We start from the raw sequence: 22,458 nt of genomic DNA on the forward strand, positions 1-22,458 counted from the left end.
ATGCTCTGTCTCCCTCCTCTTCAAATATAAACATTCAGAAAAAATTTTTTTTTTAAATAGTTTGAATCTCCCACACAGGGTGCTTCAGTGATGTGTTGGAGTCTATTAAGAGGGACTCAAAATTACACAGCAGGAAGACAATACCAAATGATTCCCTTGAAACTTGGTTTCCTGGGTCATCAAAAAGAAGAATAGGAAAAGTGTGTTACTTATTAGTTTCTTTTGTTGTTCCTCTGTTAATATAATGTATGTTCTTCCCTACTAACAAGTTATTTGGATTATCAATGGCATATCTAAGTCAATGGCTATAATTTTAAAGAAATGATATTGATATAAAGTCATGAGTATTGAAATAATAGGGCAGGCACACATACCTTTTAGTTTAAAAAGTAAGATGTCAATATGTAATAGTTTTTAAGATATTTTGGTAACTTTCTTAAGGAATAATCACTATTTTCAATGATTTTTTAAATTGATTTGTTTTAAAGCAATTTTAAATGACTTGTTTTTTTTTTAAAACAAATGACTACTTTTTAAATAATGTTGATAGGGAAATCATAAGCACATGATTCCTTTCATATCCAAACTTCTTTGGGGATGTATGTATCCTTGTATCAAATATTTTTATTGATACCTGATTTCATACTCCATCATCTCCCAGAGGTTGACCTTGTCAGGCACAAAACTCTGGGAAAAATAGGGCTTTTCCTCTGATGTTTGTTTTAGAATATGAAACAGAATTTATACATAAGAATGATTTTATTTATTACTATTTGTCTTTGAGTTGTAGTAAAAACACAGAGATATTTAGAGGTATACAAGCACTGATTTTTATATGAATACTCATTATATCATTTCTAATTAAGTCTTATCTTTTGAAGCATTGTTCTCTTCCTAGGATATGTTGAGTTTATTTTATTTTAAAGCAAAGTCTTGATTTTATGCCTGTGGCACCAAGTTAAGCAGAATAAATACTATAATGCTCAAATCATATCCTAATGTTACTGTGGGCAAAAATATGATTAAAAAGACAGAGAATAGTGTCACATTTGTTTATATATACAGTCATTAGGATACAAAATGTTCTTGTTTTAAGCTTTCCTTATACTCGCCCCAGCATGATAGATAACTGACGCATGGTGCATGGATATACAAGACACGTGGAATGGTCTGTTACATGTGTTGGTGCAGGCAGAAAGCAAATTTATTTTTCTTATGACTTCATCCTTAACCCTATCCTCTTCATTAATTCTTTTGAGCCCATATACTCTCCCTACTCTCATGTCGTTGGTTGAAATACCAATTCTCATATCTTTTGTTATTATTTCATTTAACAAAATGTCAGTACCGCTAGGGTATCCAACATCCAGATTTGCCCAAAACTGAGGAGTTTCCTGAGATGTGGGACTCTCGGTGCTAAAGCTGGGAATAACCAAGTGGGATGGTTAGTCAGCCCAAATGAACAGCCTGGAAATCACGTGACTCCAAACTTCCTCAGGTTTAACTCAGACTCAAAACTCTGCTCTGCAAGAGTCTCCTATGGTCTGATTTTGTCTTATTTCTCCCTTTGCTATTTTACTCCATACCCACTCACAAAGCTGCATTTGGCTACCCAGGTGTGATTTGGAAAGGAACAGAAAGGTCAGCTAAGACTGGTTCAGGTGAAATCTATATCAGTGGCCTCTGAAAGGACCCTGCCTTTTCTTACATCCTTGAAATCAATTTCACCAGATGCAAAGGAATGATCTCTCTTATTTTTTCTAATACTCCCCAACAGAATGTCAGGATTTGGGAAGAATTTGCTTCATTTTGTCTTGCAATAATTCATTCTCATGACCAGGAAATAAATACAGTGCAAATGAAGTATGTATTAGCCACAAGCTATGTTGACCTAATGTGAGCGTTCCAGAAGACCTCAAGGACAGAGAATGGCAAATTGAGACATATGGTTGATGTTGGATTTATCCCCTTGACAAGTTTTTAAGCTTTTCCCATTTTTTTAATAATGGGAAAACCTTCTATTTATTGGGGAAGAGGTGAGAGGGGGATGACTAGGGAAAATTGTGGCTCCCAGCTACAATCCTTTCATTACCAAATAAGGGATGATCCGAGGCAATGATTACACTGTCTTTCACTGGTTGAAAAAGAAATGTCAATTAATGATAAATAAAAGTAAGCCTGTCCTTATGGATCCATGATTATAAATTGTCTGCGGGGTTTGTCAGTTCTCTGGACATAATCTGGGAAACTCGGGCCATTGAAAGGTTCATATTTTAAAATATTATCTAAAGCAACCACACTTTACTATCAAGACAAAAGCTCCCTGGAAGGGCAAACAATCAAGTCCCAGATTTATAAGGGTCTCTTTAGTCTTCCATGTTTATTCACTTCTTTTCTGAATTGTTTCAGGATTTTAAATTTCCTCTTGATTGCTTAACTCACTTTGCCTTTACAATTCCACAATACTTCCAAAAACAGTTGGGGTTCACACTTGGATGTCAATCTTCTTGAGAAATCAGAACATTTCCTATAATAATTGTGTGAAATCTAAGATGAATCCTAGACAAATTCAAGCTCACTCCATGAAATGGAAAAATAAAGCTAGATCTCAGCTTATTATGTTGGCTATGTTTATACCTAAATTGATTTCAACTCAAGTTTTGACTAGTTTCTATACTTATGTAAATAATTTTAAACTTTTTTCTGCTATAGGAACTTAAGTCACATTTTATAGAAATATACAATAATTGTAAATAAGAATGCATACATTCTTAATATGAAACCAATTACTACTTACCATTCAATTATTATCATTCAACGAGGAGGTGTTTATATTTGGTCAACAGAACCAGCCTACACTCTGACTTGTAAAATGTGTCTAATATAACTGGGGTGATCCTTTGTTTTTTCACTCAAACAAAACAGTTGTAAAATGAATGGGATCACTAAAAATATTTAAAATCAAATAATCTGGGGGGCACCTGAGGGGCTCAGATCATTAAGCATCCAACTTCAGCTCAGGTCATGATCTCACAGGTCGTGAGTTTGAGTCCTGCCTTGGGCTCTGTGCTGACAGCTTGGAGCCTGAAGCCTGCTTCGGATTCTGTGTGTCCGTCTCTCTGCCCCTTGCCTGCTCACACTGTGTCTCTTTCTCTGTCTCAGTCTTTGTCTCTGTCTCTCTCTCTCGTAAGTAAATATTTAAAAAATTAAAAAATAAGAATACATAATACATAAAATCAAATAATTTTTGAACATTTGGTGACCCAAATATTTTTGATATATTGGTAGATCTATAAATTAGTCCTGACAAAATTTTAATTTCAGAAAAAAGAAAACCCATAACATAATTATTTATTATAAAAACAAGAAAGTTCATTATATTGATATCCATATTATATCATATTACATTCCTTGTATATATATTATTATGCACACATATAATATGTCATGTATTATATAATTGCATATTATATGGTATATTAATATTTTTGTATTCATTTTTATATTGATTTTCTCAATATTTAAAAATAAGTTGATTAATTTTGCTCTTGAGTCTTATTTCTATAATTTATATAGTGTCTTAAACCATACTTTACTTTCTTAGCCATTCAAAAATATCTGTAGGGCATTTTTTCTCATTAATAATATTAATATTTTCGTAAAATTATTTGCAGTTTTCTTGAAAGATAAACTTTATGGCTACTAAATAGATATGGACATATGTATATATACATACCTACATCCACAAATGAGTAAACTATCAAACAAATAAATCTTCAATTGATTATTTTCTATAGATCATAATATTTTTAATCAGTCAGTGTTAGGATACTTACAAATCTCACAGCACATTTTGCTAGGAGAATATTCTCTGTTTTAAATTTTATTCAAATATAAAAGTATTTCAGTTTATATGTTTTTTGCAGTTACTATTTTGCCTAAATTTAGAGATTATTAATCCAATAATTAATTCTAATAGGAAAACTTGCCCAATTAATTATTGCTATTTATTCTTTTGAATACCTTGCTAAATATAGATAATACAATATCAAAGGCTTTCTTAATTTCAATCTAAAGATAAGCAAAAGAGCTTCTGGCTTTTGGCTGGGAGGAGGCCAAGGTGCAACTCTCTTTGGTTTTCAACACCATGCTGCCTAAATTTTACCTCAACAGGATCAAAGTCATATTAAGTAAAGTACACTGGTGGGAAAGTCAATGCCATGTCTGCCCTAGCCCCAAGATCAGGCCACTTGGTCTGTCTCTAAAAATGGTAGGTAATGACATCTCCATGGCAACTGGTGATTGGAAGGATCTGAGGTTGACAATGAAACTGACAGTTCAGAACAGACAGCCCCAAATTGAAAAGCTACCTTCTGCCTCTGCCCTGATTATCAAAGCCCTCAAGAAACTGCCAAGAGACAGAAAGAAGCAGGAAAACATTAAGTACAGTGGAAATAACACTGTTGATGAGATTGTCAACACTGCCCAAAAGAGGCAGCACCAATCTTTAGCCAGAAAACTCTCTGGAACCATTAAGGAGATTCTGGGGACTCACCAGTCTGTGGCTGCAATGTGGATGGCCGTCACCCTCATGATATGATAGGAGACATCAGTAGTGGTGCAGTGGAATGCCCAGCTAGTTAAGAACTACAAATGAAAATATTTCAAAAAAGGATCATTTGACCACCAAAAAAAAAAAAAAAAGAAACAAGCAAAAGAATGAGAAAATATGTATGTATTTTTGAGACTTTTTGGCATTCAAGATCAGCTTCAGGCCAAACTTTTTCTAATTAGTGATCCTAGACTTATATATATCAAATAATTATAAATATGGACAACTACAGTAACTAGAGCATCACTGTGTCAGGGACATAGTTATAAGTTACATCTGCATACAAAATAAACAATGTTTAAGTACATTTTTGCTCCAAAATCTCTTAATTTCCATATATTCCATCATTATCAAACCAAATTTCGGATTTTTTTTTTTGCTTTAAACTGAATTTGACATGCATATTGTCACCTCAAAACCAAATAATTTTTTTCATCTATTGGACTTTTTAATTGAATTACAACAGCATTCACAATGTTTTGTCTTCAGCGAAATGCACTTCAAAGAATTTAATTCTATTAATAGAATTAAAAACATTTAACCATTGTAAACATTAATCCATTTCCTACTTATATCATCTCATAGGGTGACAGTAATCTGGTATATTTAACTTTGCAACATCCTATTAACAATCAAACATACTAACAGATATTGTTTTATTTTCTAGTGCATTCACAGAAAAACTTGAAATAGAAAATAAGAGAAATTAATTTAGAACAGTCGCTTTATGTAAATGAAATGTCAAGCTTCACAGGATGGTATTTAAATGCACTTTCCATAGCTATACGTGTTCAATAGTTGTGATTGTCATAGTCTTCTCTCAACAGTGTATTAGTTATCTCTTGATGCATTATACATTTTCTCAAAATTTAAGTGGAAACAACTATTTTTGAGCATTGAAAATCTAGGAACAGATTAACTGGGTGGTTCTGGCTCTGGATCTCTCACAAGGTTGCAATCAAGCTGTTAGCAGGGTCTGCGATTATTTCAACACTCACCTAGGGCTGGAGAATTTGCTACCATGCTCACTTCCATAGTAGCTGACAGGCCACAGTTTCTGTCTGGCTATTGGCCAAAGGCTTTAGTCTCTCCCCATGTATGCCTCTTCACAGCAGCTGTTTTCTCCAGAGTAAGAAGAAAGAGAGAAGGAGAGAGGAAGAAAGGGAGAGAATGAGTAGGTAGCTCAAGATGAAAATCATAGTCTTTTTTAACCTTATGTTGAATGTGACATACCATTACTGCTGCTATTTGTCATACTGACCAACCTTTGTGTGGAGATGAGTATACTTGGGTAGCGATACCAGGAGATAGAGGTCACTGGGCACCTTCATGGAGGCTAGGCCAACTTGGAAACACAAATACTAACTTTCCTTTTAATTTATTTTTTTGTATTATTTAAATCCAAATTAGCTAACATAGTGTGGTAATGATTTTAGGAACAGAATTAAGTGATTTTTCACTTATATATCACACACAGTGCCCATTTCAACAAATACCCTCCTTTTTGTAAAAAAAAAAAAAAAATTAATGTTATTATTTATTTCTGAGAGAGAGAGACAGCATGAGCAGGGGAGGGTCAGAGAGAAAGAGAGAGAGACAGAATCCGAAACAGGCTCCAGGCTCTGAGCTGGCTGTCAGCACAGAGCCTGACGTGGGGCTCCAACCCACAAACTGTGAGATCATAACCTGAGCCAAAGTCGTTCGCCCAACTGACTGAGCCATTCAGGCACCCCAACAAGTGCCTTCCTTAATGCCCATCACCCATTATCCCTTCCCCCACCAATTACCCCACCAGCAACCCTCAGTTTGTTCTCTTTATTTGAGTCTCTATAGTTTGCTCCCTCTATTTCTTTTCTTATTTTTGCTTCCCTTCCCCTATGTTCATCTGTTTTGTTTCTTAAATTCCACATAGGAGTGAAATCATATATTTGTCTTTCTCTGACTGACTTATTTGCTTAGCACACTAACTTTTCCAGTAGATGAAAATGTGAAAATCGTATATTTCAAGTGCCATAGGTATCACCACACCCCTTACGGAATACAGGAGAGGTTAACTGACATTTGCACAAAAACACACTTATTGCCAACTTTCTAGAGAAACAGAAAATGCAATGCCTAATTGTTTTCTCAAATACTTATTTTTGTTTTTCTTGGATTCATTGCTATCAGACGAGTTCTTTTAAAAATAAAATGTGTTGCCACACAAGGAAATAAATAGCTTTAGAATGATGTCATGTAAACAATAACCAAAAAAACTCCAGCACAACTGTGCTCAGACAGCTATCTCTGACAGCTCACAAGCTAAGCCCGAATTCCCACACATATCACAGAGAAATATGCAATTATTCATAGTTAACACTGAGCCATCAAATGGCTACCAGACAAACTTGGGCTTACTATAGGCTAAAGCATGGACAGCGCTGTGACTAACTCGTGCAAGAGGCCGGCCAGGGTGAAGAACTGATTTCAGCCCCCTTTCTCCTAAGAGAGAGAGCACAAGAGTTTACTTTCCCTCACTGTTGCTGTCTCAGAGCATTTATTTTATTCAAGTGTTACACATCTGTCCTTAAAGAGGAGTTCAGTGCTTTGGGGATAGGGCAGAGAGAAAAGGGATGGATATAGGTAATCATTCTTTAGATACAAACACCTTTTAAAGTGAAAGCCTTATTAAATGCATGTGATTCCACTAAATTATTATGGAAACCATGTGAGAAACTAGGAGTATTACCAAACCCGTCTTAATTTATTATTGTGTAATAATAAGCAAAATGCAATAGTGCAATAATAATGCTTTATTTAAAACTGATAAAAATCCAGAACAGATGCTAAACTGAAGGGCATCCCAGGCCAATAGAAATACACCCAGATTGTCCTGGCAAAGTCAATGCACCATCACTGATTACCTCAATAGTCTTATATTTAGCCTAAGGTGTGGAGCAAAATGCCAGTTACTATACATATTATGAGGATAGCATTTGTAAGCATTTCATGGTAGTAACAAGTCTGTGGCCAATATTGCTCCTTGTAAATGCATCGTCACAAACTGGAAGTCATAGGAAGAGTGGCAAAGATTGGGCTAAAAAAATCTGTTTTTATAATGTTTCTTTTGAAAATACAAAATATAAAGTCATTCCAATTATACTATGTATGTCCCAGATAGAGATATTTTCATACTGTGAGAGGATGTTAGGAAGGGTGTAAACATTAGATTAGTAGGAAGATGGGAAACAATTTGAACAAACATCAAGTAACAAATGGCTGTTTGGGCAAATGCTAATTACATACCTATTTCTCATACTTAAAGAGTGTTTGATAAGCCAGGAGTCATTTTGAGTCATTTCCATGAGAATCTTGGTAGGTCTCCAAAAAGGAATTAAGATTCAGGGGATAGGATAGTCAGGAGAACTGAAGATACACCCTCCCTCTTATGTTATACCTTATTCAATCAAGAGATTACTGCATTTTGTCATGAGCTTTGAAAGTTTTTTCCCCCCAATACTGCACTGTATGTTAACTAACTTGAATTTAAATAAATAATTTTTAAAAGTATATTTTGTCTGTTTGCTTGCTTTGTTTTGTTTGTTTTTAAGTACCATTATGGGGCACCTGAGTGGCTCAGTTGAGCATCTGACTCTTAATTTCAGCTCAGGTCATGATCACAGACCCCATAATTGTGGGATGATTGAGCCCGACACCAGATTCTGCACTGAGCATGGAGCCTGCTTAAAATTTTGTCTCTCTTTCCCCCTCTATCCCTCCTCTCTACTTGTGCTCTAGACAGATAGATGGATAGATAGATAGATAGATAGATAGATAGATAGATAGATGATAGATAGATAGATAGACAGATAGATAGATAGATAGATACATGTACCATTATGAAAAATTTCAAGCACAAAGAAAATCTATGTACCTACTACTAAAATTTAACAAATGCAGAAATTTTATCATGGGAATGTATGGGTTTTGAGCATTTTCAGTATTTCTAGAAATTAAATATTGAACTTTAGTATATATTATAGCAATATAGTCTTACTTGTTTTTTCCTAATATTAGATTTTCTATCAATTTATTTAGTATATTGTTTTAATTTTAATTTACCTAGTATTCTAAAAATTGAGCATATATTAATACAGTTACGTAACTTCAAGGTTTACATTTCTGTTTTAGCTGTTCAAATCCTTTACGTTTTTATTGATGTTTTTACATGTTTGTTTATGTGTAGAGATATAGGTGTTGTTTAGTAATTCTTTTACCTCTAAACAATTCAAATATTCTTTTCAAGTCAGTATTTGTTCTTCGTGACTGGCTTATTTTACTTAGCATATGACCTCCAAGTTCATCCACATGTTCACAAATTAAGGATTTTCTTCTTTTATGAAGCGTAACGATATTTTGTTGTATGGATATACTATATTTTCTTTATCCATTCACCCATCAATGGATATTTAGTTTGTCCCATGTCCTGACTATTCTAAATAATTCTGCAATGAACATGGGAGTGCTTATATCACTTTAATATCTTGATTTCAGTTCTTTTGTATTGTCAGATCATATTCATTTTATTTTTATTTTTTTTGAGAACTCTCTGTATTTCTTTCCATAGCAGCTGCAACATTTTACATTCTTAGCAATAGTGTATAAAAGTTCCAGTTTCCCATAATCTCACCAACATTTGTTGTTGTTTCTGTTATTATTATTATTATTATTATTATGTTTTAATAATAGCCATTTTAAGTTGTGTGATATAAAGTGATATTCATTATACTTTTGATTTGCATTACCCCAATAATAAATTGATGTTGAACATCATTTCTTATACCTGTAGGCCATTTGTATGCCTTTTTGGAGAAGTGTCTGTTCAGTTCCTTTTCCCATTTTTAAATTGAATTATTATTACTAATATTATATTTCTACTGAGTTGTAAAAGATTTTTATGTATTATGGAAATCTTTCTTTTCAGGTACATGGTTTGGAAATATTTTCTCCCATTTTGTAGTTTTCCTTTTCATTCTGTTGATTGTTTCTTTGCTGTGAAAAAAGAAATTAGTTTGACATAGTCCCTCTTGTCAGTTTTGCTTTTGTTGCCTAAGCTTTTGGTGTCAGAACCAAGACGTCACTGCCAACACCAGTGTCAAGAGAAGTGCTGCTTATGTTTTCTTCTAGGAGTTTTACGGCTGCAGATCTTACATTTTTATGTCTTTAATCCATTTAGAGTTGAGATATGTGTAAGATAGGGGTCCAATTGTATTTCTTTTTTGTATTCAGAAGTTTATCCAATACCATTTGTGGAAGAGACTATCAATTCCCCATTGTGTGTTCTTAGCACTCTTGTCAAAGATCATTGGCCATATATACACAGGTTCATTTTGGGCTCTCTATTGGTTGTCTTATAATTACCAGCATTACCAGCTAGATTTTTTGGTAGAAAAATTATATTTATATCTAATATAATGTTTGACCTCTCTGTCAATGCCTGCCTTATTTTGGCTTGCTCTTATGATGACTCATAAGTTCTTAGAATCATTCAATTTGTTCTCTCTAGTCAATGACTCTTCTGTCTCTGAAGGCTTTCACTTTTGCTGTCCTGTTCTCAAACTTGATGATGTGAGTTGGCCTTTGGGTCACCTCATTTTTCTCTCCTCACCATTATTGGCTTGTCAATACTTTATTGTTTCCTCTGTACACATCATTTCTTTTACTCTCTTACCATCTTACTATTTCCTACTCCTATTGTGACTGTTTCGAGGTGACAAAAAATTCTACAGTGCTTCTAGTATGATAAGAATTCACTTGGATGTATATTTTCACATTTTGACAGATAACGTTCCACTCTATTTTCCCATATTTTTGAACGTGTCTCCAGGATCAGCTACAGAAAATAAAATTGAATTAATTCAAGTGATGAAACAAATTAGCTTTGTTCTGTGGCAACTGGGCACCATCCAGACTTTTTAGCAAGAACCTGTCATAAAACCTGCTTTTACAAAGTATCTTTAGTGACAGCAGGGTGAAGAAATTGTAGGTTAGATAAATTCAGGTATGAGATCTCAAAGGATTGTTGAAGGACACTAGAAGTCACATAATAATGATCACTTAGATCAGTGTTTGGAGAATAAAGGCTCAACATGAAAAGAAATATGTATCAGGTAACATCACAATTTAGTAAATGGTTTCATGGAGAAGAGTAGAGAGAACAGAAATCAAGGTGTCTATCATTCGGGTTTCTAGTCTGAGTAACCTAGAAAGTGGAGTCAGGAAGACAAACAGTTTTAGTTTGGAAATTACAACTGTATTTATTGTTTTCCATATTTCAAGTTTTAATTGAATGATCCATGTGACCTTCAGGTAGAGGTGATGAGCAGATCATTACAATTTTAAGCCTGCAGTTCAGTAGAGAGTTGTAGAGTGGAGTAATGAATTTTTTTAACTCATCCTTATACGTGTGGGAAAATACTAATTACTTAAAAATTTATATAGAGAGAGCCACAAATATAAGTATCAGTGATTTGTTTTGTCAATGTTTCTCTAGAAAGAATCTTTTTGCAGAATGGCGTTTTATTATCAAATAACTAATAGTATTAGTTATTTTGTTCTGTAACAGACATTTTAGGTTAGTTTTTTTTTTTTTTTTTTTTTTTATTTTTAGGAGAGATAGAAAGAGAGTGTGAGCAGGGGAGGGTCAGAGAGAGAGGGAGTCACAGACTGAAACAGGTTCCAGGCTCTGAGCTGGCCGTCAGCACAGAGCCCGACGCGGGGCTCGAACCCACGAACCGCGAGATCATGACCTAAGTGAAAGTCGGACGCTTAACCGACTAAGCCACCCAGGCGCCCCAGGTTAGTTTTTTTTTAAATACATGTCAGAATCTATAAGTTTTCTGGAGATGTCAAAATAATTTTGCACATTTCAACATTTAAAGAAAAGCAAGGGCAAATCATGAAATGATTATAACAAAACCAACTTCACAGTTAACAAACAAAAACAAAAAGCAAGATAATTTTTTAAAATAAGCATTCAAATTTTCAGCCACACAAACAGCCAGTTGGAGAAAAAGAAGAGAGAAGAAACATATCCACATATCCAAAATAATGTGACCCAACAATATTCTCTGATTTTTTATTTCTAAACAAGGTACTAGAAGGATACTTCAAGGACACTCGGAGATTTGTAGAAATAAGGAACAAACACCACACTGCATTTTTGCATACTAATTTGTCTCCTGTATATTCTATAATTAAATTCCTCGACAGAGTCGGGCTTTGACCTGGCTGTAAAAGGAACATACTTAAGGACCAAGTGCTCTATCTTTATATACACCAAAGGTCCTTCTGCTGGAGAACATGAATGAGCAGGCTACAGGAGGGTCTGCACGGAGTATTTTTGAACCTCAGACCACACAAAGATGTGTGGACAGGCTGTCATTCTACTTTACGTTATCCATTTTTATATTTTAGGTACTGTGTGCAGTTCTTTGTAATCAAAATGTTCAAAATGTTTTCTGAATGAATGAATAAATTTCCCTTTACCAGCAATGACCTCTTTGCTGAAATGGAAAGAACTTAATTATTCCCAAAGTCTCGAATGCCACTTTTCTCTAAAACTACATCTGCATCTCTCTGTTTTTCTTATTTTCTCCAACCTTCCTATCTGGCTTAACTCTTTTATAAAGGATTCCAGAACAGCCACTGACCTTCATAGAATCTAAATAACATTTGGTGAATGAATGAATAAATAAATGATCAAGTGAATGTATGTATTCTACCATTTTGAGTGGGACCCCTAAACGGCTACTCTAAATGCAGATGTTATATTTGTTTCTCTTGTTACTTCGATTAATATTAATATTAGTATCATTACAAATTTCCAAAGGCATATTTTAATGGATTTGCCTATATCCATTAAACATAGTTACCTGACTTTGTATTCTCTAAGCCAGCATTTTAATAGTTTAATGATAAGCTATGTGTAACCATGATATTCTGTGTTTAGATTGAGTTTTGTTAATCTTGAGAGAACATTATGAAGTAGGCATTCTGTTTATCCTCACTTTATGTATAAGGAAACTAAGTATCAGATAAGTAACATCACCAGTAAAAGAGACAATATTTAAACTCAGATATGAGAGCTTACAACTTTTTAATATAGTCATACTCTGGGGAAGTTTATTTTACATGAGAATAACCCACTCAACACTGTAACCTCACAATTCCTTGAACTTCTCCATGCCAGTATTCTACTCCAGAGCTGGGCATGATCGCTTAGAAATGCTTCACATTAGAATTCCAATACTATATCTCTGCCATAGTGTTTTATCATTCCAACACTTTCACACTCTTACCCTTACCTCACCTGCCTGAGCTTTCATAGAACTCCACTCCTTCATCCTTTTTCTTTAATCTGTCATCTCTTTCCTGCTTTAACATATTTTATTACTCAGCCTTGAACAAGTAGTGACACTTTATTTGTAAGAAAGAAACCAATCTCAAATTATTCAAGCAAAAGTTTATTTGTCAATCCTAGACTACAAAGTACATAAATGTACTGATTCCAAAAGACAGAATTTAGGTGTTCAACTGAGTTTGAACATGGCTCAGTTCAGGTGCTAAATTATCTCATCAAAATATTGTCTCCTCTCTTTTATTCCTACATGCATGTAAGCTCCTGGTTGAAACATATTTACAAATGTGTATTCTATCTTCCTTATTCTCAAGAAAAAGTATGCGACCAACTTAAATTAAGACCTTATAAAGTATTAATTATTTTTATTTCTGACCAACCCAGGTTTGGAGGTTTCTAAATGTATTCTTCTTTCCTTTCTTCTAGTGTAAGAGGTTGAGTTGTATTCTAGTTATTCTATTTTTAATTATTGTTATTGTTGTTATTCCATTTGCTGCAGCAGTTACCCATAATATTGCGTGTGCTTGCCAGTGATTTCTTTCCTTCACCTTAGATATGTTCTTGAACAGTCACCACACATGCTTCCCAGTGCTATAATACAGCTTCATTGCCCTCCTTCCTTGCTCAGATGGGCTTTCAAAAAGTTAAGTCTTGGGGTGCCTGGGTGGTTCAGTTGGTTAAGTGACCAATTTTGCCTCAGGTCATGATCTTGCAGTCCGTGGGTTCAAGCTGTGCTGACCGCTTAGAGTCTGGAACCTACTTTGGATTCTGTGTCACTCTTCTCTCTGCCCCTCTCCCACTCATGCTCTGTCTCTGTCTCAAAAATAAATGAACATTATTTTTTTTTTTTTAAGTTAAGACTTCACTAACGCTCCCTGATTCTTTTCTTCTCAGGTCCTTTTTAAGCTCATTGTGTTATATTTTTGCCTCTACTTTGTTGAAATTGCTTTGGCAGATATTGCCTATAATGTCCTCACTGCCAAATTCAGATGATAAATTTCATTCCTTATCATAATGGACATATGGGCTGGTTCTCTAATGCTTCTTTTTGACTACTTGGCCATCATTAAGACTCTTACATTCTTTTTTCTTTTCAAGTATTCCTTTCTGGCCTTCTTTATGAAATTTCTAAAGGTAGGTCCTACCCATGGTTCTTTTGTTGATCCACTATATTTTATTCTAAATATGTTACTTGGAAGAGTTTATGTATAGATTGAGCCCTGATAGTCCCCTTGAAATCTGACTTTTCCATCCCCTGTTTTGCCTTCTTCCCTTACTTATGTTCCACAAATACTTCAAATTCAATGGACAGCAACAATACCAGTGAGGCCAGGTAGAGAAATGGTGAGTTTGTGTATGTGTATGTTACTTATCATCATCTTCGTCAATCACTTGAAATTAGTAGATTTATATTTATGGAGTATCTTTTAATACTGGGCACACAATAGCTTTTAAAACAATAAAACCAATAAACTTATGTCAATGAATAATACATTTCTATTTTTTTAATATTTTATTTATTTTTGAGAGAGAGATAGAGACAGCGTGAGCAGGGGAGGATCAGAGAGAGAGGGAGGCACAGAATCTGAAACAGGCTCCAGGCTCTGAGCTGTCAGCACAAAGCCCGATGCTGGGCTTGAACCCACGAACTGTGAGACCATGACCTGAGCCGAAGTCGGACGCTCAACCGGCTGAGCCACCCAGGTGCCCCAATACATTTCTATTTTTTAAGCTAACTCCATACAACTATCCAAGTACATATCAATGTCGTCATCATCATCATCATCATCATCATCATCAATTTGGTCCTTTTAGTAAACTAGTCTAACTTTGAGAGAAGAACCATAACTTATGGTTGTACCCCCTGTTTCTTCAGTGTTTGCCCCTTGGTTGAGGTTAGTAAATGTTATTAAATAAACTAAATGAAGATTTTCTGCCATAACCTTAGATTTTGGTCTTATCGGCCTTATTGATTTTCTTCATAATTTTCTTCCTTCTTAATTTTCTTCTTAGTTTTCTTCTTCTTCTTTTCCTTCCCCTCCTCATCCTCCTCCTTCTTTTTTATCATCACTTACTATATTAGTTTTCTAGAGTTACCATAACAAAATACCATAGTCTGGGTAGCTTAAACAACAAAAATATATTTCCTACACTTACAGTTCTAATGATCATAAGTCCAAAATCAAGGTACCAGCAGGATCGGTTCTTCTGAGGCCTCTGGCTTTCAGATAGCCACCATCTTGCAGCTTCTTCATATAGTTGTCCCTGTGTGCATGCACACATTTAATGTTTCCCTGCCTTCTAACCTCTTCCTACAAGGACATTAGTCAAATTGGATTAGGGCATAAGCTTAAAGGCTCATTTTCTTCATTTTTCTTTTCTTTTTTTTTTCTCTCTCTCTCTCTCTTTTTTTTTTTTTTTTGTTTCTGTTTTTGGAGAGAGAGAGAGAGAGCACAAGTGAGTGAGGGGCAGAGAGAAAGAATTCCAAGAGGGGCAGAGAGAGAGAGAGAACAAGAGAGAGAGGGAAAGAGATAGAGAGACAGAGAGAGAGACAGAGACAGAGAGAGAGAGAGACAGACAGACAGACAAGAGAGGCTCACCCAAAGCAGAGCTCCTGCTCACCCAAACCAGGGCTCAACCTCACTAAATGACTAAATGTGGGGCTCAAGCTCACCCAGTGTGGGACTCAAACTCACAAACCATATGATCATGACCTGAGTCGAAGTCAAATGTTTAAAAACTAAGCCACCCAGGCTCCCTAAAGGCCTAATTTTAAATTAATCACCTCTTTAAAACCCTTATCTCCAAATACAATCACATTCTGAGTACTATATTGGATTTTAGGACTTCAACATATGGATTTTGCAGGAATATAGCTTTGTCCATAACACTCACTCATTTGGTTGTTTCATCTTGTCTCATTATTTAAAATCATGAGATGATGATCATGTTTTTAGTTCTAGCCTGGTCCAATCCCTAAAATACAGCCTTGGCAAGCCCATCCTTCTAGTGCTTTCACACAGATGTTTCTCAACTCAGCACTTTTTGTTCATCCTCTATGTAGTCCATTTGCAAACTCTTGGCCCTTCCTTCAGAATATATCCAGATTCTGACCAATGCTTCTCATTACTTCCTCTACAGTCACTACACTGCAATCAACCAACTTCCATTTCTGAGATTGTAAATGCCTCCTATCCACCCCTGATTAGAAACTCCACCTCTGTTCTACTTCTAATCCTCTATAGTCTTTCCATGGTGCAATAGCCAGAGTGATCAACATTAAAAATGAAATTAGATGAAGTGACTCTTCAACCCAAAGATATCCAGTAGCTTTCTATCTCACTCAGGATGTAAACCAGCAATAAAACCACTCATGGGTCATTAAATGATTGAGTTCCCAACAATTTATCCCATTCCACCACTACCTCCTTCACTTATTCTTATGCGGTTACACCATTCACTCACTCTCCTTTTGCCATACAGGCCTCAATGGTTTTTCTTCTACCATATTAGGTATAGTTCTATCCCACATTTCACTTGAAATTCCTTCTGCCCTGGAATGTTCCTTCCCCAGGCATTCTCATTATTTATTCCCTAACCTTCTTCTGAACTTTACTCAAATGTCTCCTTAATGAAGCTATCTATGGCCTCCAAATACAAGAGAATAGACCAATCCCTAACTTCCATGCTTTACTTTCTTTCTTGTTTTACTTTCTCCCAATGCACTTGGGGGAAATAATTTATATTTTAATGATTTATTTATTTTATGTCTCATCTCCCCTCACCCCCAACAACATATATACACACTAGAATCTGAGTTCTATAGGGAAAAAAACATTTTTTCTTTTTCATAATCTAGAAGGAAAAGAAAGTATGTATTTCTCAGGAGCAGTGATAAAATATGTGAATTCTTGAGATGTGAAGTATTGTTATATAGAGATATTAGTGTTTTCTATAGGCTAGGCTTTCCTCTTTATTAATGTTGATGAAGATAGATTGTTTCTGATTTCTAACATCATTGATGATGTTAATAGTATCTGATCAAGAATATGCCAAATACTGTTATGTTTCCTAGTTTTCAGAAAGACCAAAATATTATTTAAGGAAAACTGAACTTTAACTAGTTTCTGCACAGATAGACAGTATCAGAGCCTTATGACAGTATTTATGTGTCATCACCAGCTTTTTTGACCCTAACCATCAGAGTCTAGCCAACCTATTCTCTGTTGCCTCCATCATGTTTCTACTCACTTGAAAGCATCCTCAGAAGAACTAAATACAACATTTGTGAACAAGAAAGCAAGTTTAGTTCTCAAGTCATCTTATTGTGTGGAATAGGCTATATGACAAAATCCAGTCCATAAACCCAGTGATACAGTGATACAGAGTATCACATGTTACTTACTGGTCTTAAATTAGCTTAAATTTTGACTCTAAGTTCCTAACCTGCATTGGAGCCATGAAAAGCAAAGTTCCCTTTCCACCTCAAGATAGTGCAAATCCTTAATGACTTGACGAAGTGGAAGTACCTAGGAGCTCACTTCTGTCCTTAGTCATCTTCCTTTCCCAGTTATCACAGAGACCCAACTGTCCCAGTGTTCCTTTGGGTGCCTTACATACAGCCCAGGAATCATGGAAAAGCCTGGGCCCAAGTAAATATCCCTCCTGATATTACTTCTCCCAGGGCAAAGACAGAAAGATAATGAGGCAAGGAGTATCCCCAGGTATTTGTTGATTAGGAAGCTTCTTTCTCTTCACAATTTTTCTACTTCTTAGCTCCTTACAGGACATTCAGCTTAATTTCCTCATTGCCTTGAATGAGGTTTTGAGAAACATAGATGCCTTAAAGGAAATTGTCTGTGGACAACTCCTGCTTTCTGCATTGCTACAAATCTACCCTGGGGAAAGAAAGCATAAAAACATGGCCCTGATTGAATGAAAAGCAAATTGGGAAAACAAAGAGAGCAAAAATTCACACAAACATCTTTAAAATGTTACTGTCACAGATTTAATTATATTGGGAATTACATCACATAAAATATGAAGAGAACAAAAGGAGTAATAAGTGATTTAAGTAAAGATGAAGTAAAGATTTTAGGATTTCATCAAAAATAGTTGAAAGATAGAGGGGTAGTTATTCTTAAGAAAAGGAAAATATTAAGTAATCATTATGTCCTCAGTTGCTCTGGAGGGAAGAAATGAAGAGAGGCATGTTTCAGTTTAGCGTGAAAAAGGAACATCAAAGTTTGATGAATATGGAGTGAGAAAAACCTGGATTTGTTCCCAGTTTCTCAATCCGTGGGCAAGTCAGATAGTGTATGAGTCTTATTTTTTTCAGTCTCTCTCTCTCTCCCTTCACATAGTTAATAAATGCTTCTGTAGTACCTGCTATGTTTTAGAATTCAACAAACTGTGTTCAGCTTTTTGTCTCAATGAGCAACAAAAATCTAAATCTTTTGCTTTCATGGCATTTACTGTTTAGAGAGGGGGATGGAAATTACCCAACTAACAGTTCAACCCAACGAAGAATAATGGTAACAAAAATTATAAAGGGAAATATCAAACATGGGGTTGTGACAGAGGACAGAGACCAATTCTGTGAGGCCGGAGAGTACAGGTGAAGGTGGACTGAGAGTAGTTTCACAGCAGCTATGAAAGGGATGGAAAGGGTGATGTCAAAATGGTGGGTTACTATATATTTATTCCCAATAAATTTGCTTCTATAAATAATGATGGAAGAAGATTGGAGAGAACGAGGCCAGAAACGATAACAGAACTTCACAATGCCCATAATAATCTAAATCAAGATGCAAACGAGCTAGTAAAAATGGTTTTCTTGCCCCTTAAATTTGGCTTAGGTATGAAGAGATGATGCCAATCTATGATAGGATCATTAGTGCCATAGATTATTTTGTTTTGGTAAATGTGGTGGATGTCTGCTCAGACCCTCTGGGATCCCTTTTCTTACTTAGATACAGCTGTCCACCTCTGGCAACTCTAAGCGCTTTGGCTAATGGCTCATTCATTGACAGACGGAACATTTCCCAAAGGAGTTCATTTGCATTATTAAAGGTATCTTACCCGGGAAACAAGACTTCTCCACCTTCCTCCAATGGAACAAACTCTGCTATAAACTTTTGGCTCCAAAGCTCCTTGCAGGATCAGACTCAAGACTTCAACTGAAACCACATTCGGGTGCGAATTCTTTCTGTATCCTCCCCAGCTTCTCTTCCTCCTGTCAGGGTTGAGTCTATGAGCACCCCCTGAATAAATCATAAAGACAGAAATCCCAGCCTCAGAAACTGCTTCTGGGATTTCTGACTTAAGACACATAGATCTATCACTCTGCAGTCTTTGAGAATTCCCTTCTTATATGACGGAAAACAATAAGCATATTTTAAATGACATTAGACCTTAGGTAAATGACATTTTCTGTGAAAATATACTCTATGATGAAGCTATACATACAAACATCCCAAATATTAAACATTAATAATAATAATTTCATTAGAAGAAAATGGCTGTCTTTAATCTCTGCTGATTACTTCCTGCACATAAACTTCTTAGTTTGATGTAGTCTCACTTGTCGACTTTTTTTTTTCTTTGCTTTTGTTGCTTGTGCTATTGATGTAATATCCAAGAATCATTGCCAAGACCACTGTCATGAAGATTTTCTCTTATGTTTTTCATAGGATATAGATTCAGGTCTTACATTAAAAATTTTAATATATATTGTGTCGATTTTTGTATACAATATAAGATATGGGCCCATTTCATTCTTTTACAAGTAGATATCCACTTTTCCCAGCACCATTTGTTGAAGACACTATTCTTTCCTCCAGTATGTGTTCTTGGCATTCTTCCTGCAAGATCAGTTAACTGTGTATGCCTGTATCTATTTCTGGGCTATTATGTTCCATTGGTCTAAGTGTCTGTCTTTATGCCAGTATCATACTGTCTTGATTATTGTAGCTTTGTAATGTAGTTTGAAATAAGGAAGTGTGATGCTTCCAGCTTTGTCCTTTATCAAGATTGTGTGTGTGTGTGTGTGTGTGTGTGTGTGTGTGTGTGTGTGTGTTTGTGTGGCTATTTGGGGTCTTTTGTGGTTCCTTATGCATTTTAGGATCATCTTTTATTTTTCTATTTCTATAAACAAAAAATGGCATTAGGATTTTAATGGGGGTTGCATTGAATCTGCAGATTGCATTCGGTAGTATGGACATTTTCATAGTATTAATTCTTCTAATCTGTAAACACAGAATTTTCTATCTGTATCTTCTTTAATTTTTTCATAAATGTTAGGCAGTTTTTAGTGTACAATTCATTCACCTCCTTGACTAACTTTATCTTTAAGTATTTTAGTGGTATTTTTTCTTGATATTATGATAAATTAGATTGTTTTCTTAGTTGTCTTTGAAGATAGTTTGTTGTTAATTCCAATCAATGTAACAGGATTTTATATGTTGATTTTGTATTCTATAATTTTACTGAATTTGTTTATTAGTTCTAATAGGGATTTTTGTGGAGTCTTTAATGTTCTCTACAACAAGATCATGTGGTCTGCAGAAAGAATTTCACTTTGTTCTTTCCAATTTGGATTATTTATTTATTTATTTATTGCCTAATTATTTTATTTAGCTGGGACTTTCAGTACCATACTGAACAGTGGAAACAATCCGCAGAAAACAATTTTTTCATGAATGGGTGACAAATTTTGTGAAATTCTTTTCCTGTAAAATTTATAGGCTCCTGAGATTTTTTTCTTCTTTAATTTAGATTACACTAAATGAAGTTGTTTTTTTTTTTTTTTTGAATTCCCTTTTTATGACTTTAGTGTTTTTTAATATATCACTGAATTGTGCTGGGCTGCCACAAAAAAAAAAAAAAAAAAAAAAAAAAAACTGACCACAAACTGTGAAATTTAAAAAATGTAAATATGTTGTGTCACTGTTCTGGAGGCTAGAAGTCCAAATTCAAGGTGTAGACAGGATTGTTGTCTCCTAAAGGCAGTGTGGGAAGAATTTGATCTAGGCCTCTCTCACTGGCTTGTAAATAATCATCTTCTTCCTGTTTTCCTTCCATTATCTTACCACTATGGATGTCTCTAGCCAAATTTCCCCTTTTTATAAGGACACCAGTCATATTCAATTAGGGCTCACACTAATGGCCCTATTTTAACTTATCTCTGTAAACACCCTATCTCTAAATAGATCACAGTTTAAAGTACTGCAGGTTAGAATACCAACTCTAGCCATAACAATCACACCATATAGATTTTGTAGTGAATCTTCTGCGTATTTGCATATTTATGTCTATGTTACACATATATATAATATACATAACACATAACAGTTTATGGATGTCATTATTTTAGCATTTAAGGTAAAGTATAGACACACTTTCACCCTTCTCCATTAATAATATAATTGTCTTAACCTTTTCTTCTACATATATTTAGAACCTTATGAGTTATGATTTTTGCTCCAATCCTCAATGATAATTTAGGAAAACTGGGAAGAAAAGTAAAATCTCTTGTACTTACCTACATGTTTGATTACTATATTCTTCTTTCCTTTCTGATATTCGAAGATTCTTTCTTTTAGTGTTTCTTTTGTGTTTAGAGAACTTTCTTTAGCCGTTCCTTATAGGTTCACCTACTTGTGACAAATCTCTTATTTTTCCCTTTTCTCAGAATATTATGATTTCCTCTCCATTCCTGAGCATATTTTTGTGGGATACAGGATAATGAGTTAATAGGTCTTTTTCTTTCAACAGCTGAAAAAACTTTGTGCCATTTTTTTTCCTGGCTCCCATGATTTCTGAAGAGAAATCCACTGTCATTTTGAATTTATTTTTTCCCTATAGATAAAATGTCATTCTCACTGCCTTGAAGCTTTTTTTTTCTTTAGTTTCACAAGCTGGAGTATAATGTGTCTTGATATGAATTTCAGTGGTTTCTCCTGTTTGTGTTTCCTTAACTTCTTGAATCTGCAGGTTTATGTCTTTTGCAAAGTTTGAGAAGTTTTCGATCATTAATTTTTGTCTTCTGGCTCTCTGATGACACACATGTTGGATCTTTTGTTATAGTCTGACAGGTACCTGAGGCTCTGTTCATTGTTTTTACAGGCTACATTCCCGCTAGTGTTCTTAGTGAGTAATTTCTATTATTTCATCTTCAAGTTCACTGAACATTTCCTCTGTCACCTGAAATGATCCTGTTGAGCCATTTTGGAGATTTGTTTTAGGTTTATTTCCATTGTGTTTTTTAGTTATAACATTTCCATTTAGCGCTTTTTTATATCTATTATTTCTTAGGTGAGACTCTCTATTTATTTGCTGATCCTTTCTGTTTTTCAATATTCAAGTGTGTAATTGCACATTACCACAATTTTAAGATGTTGCTTTAAAATCGTTGTCAGATAGTTCAGATATCTGTGTCACCTCAATG

General features: G+C 34.9%; 1 protein-coding gene across 1 annotated transcript; it reads left to right on the plus strand.

Annotated features, from left to right (window-relative positions):
* The first annotated feature begins 4,267 nt into the window (after window positions 1-4,267).
* LOC120223715 (60S ribosomal protein L12-like) lies at window positions 4,268-4,600 on the plus strand. The gene has a single exon (XM_039221944.1). It carries the CDS (start codon window positions 4,268-4,270, stop codon window positions 4,598-4,600), a length of 333 nt encoding a protein of 110 aa, XP_039077875.1.
* Window positions 4,601-22,458: the final 17,858 nt, after the last annotated feature.

The sequence above is a fragment of the Hyaena hyaena genome, unplaced genomic scaffold, assembly GCF_003009895.1.
Source record: "Hyaena hyaena isolate Hyena2069 unplaced genomic scaffold, ASM300989v1 scaffold_1034, whole genome shotgun sequence".
NCBI classification, from domain to species: Eukaryota; Metazoa; Chordata; class Mammalia; order Carnivora; family Hyaenidae; genus Hyaena; species Hyaena hyaena.

What these genes read in the sequence shown, in the direction of transcription:
- LOC120223715 (XM_039221944.1), top strand. Translation starts at nt 4,268, where the DNA reads ATGGTAGGTAATGACATCTCCATGGCAACTGGTGATTGGAAGGATCTG.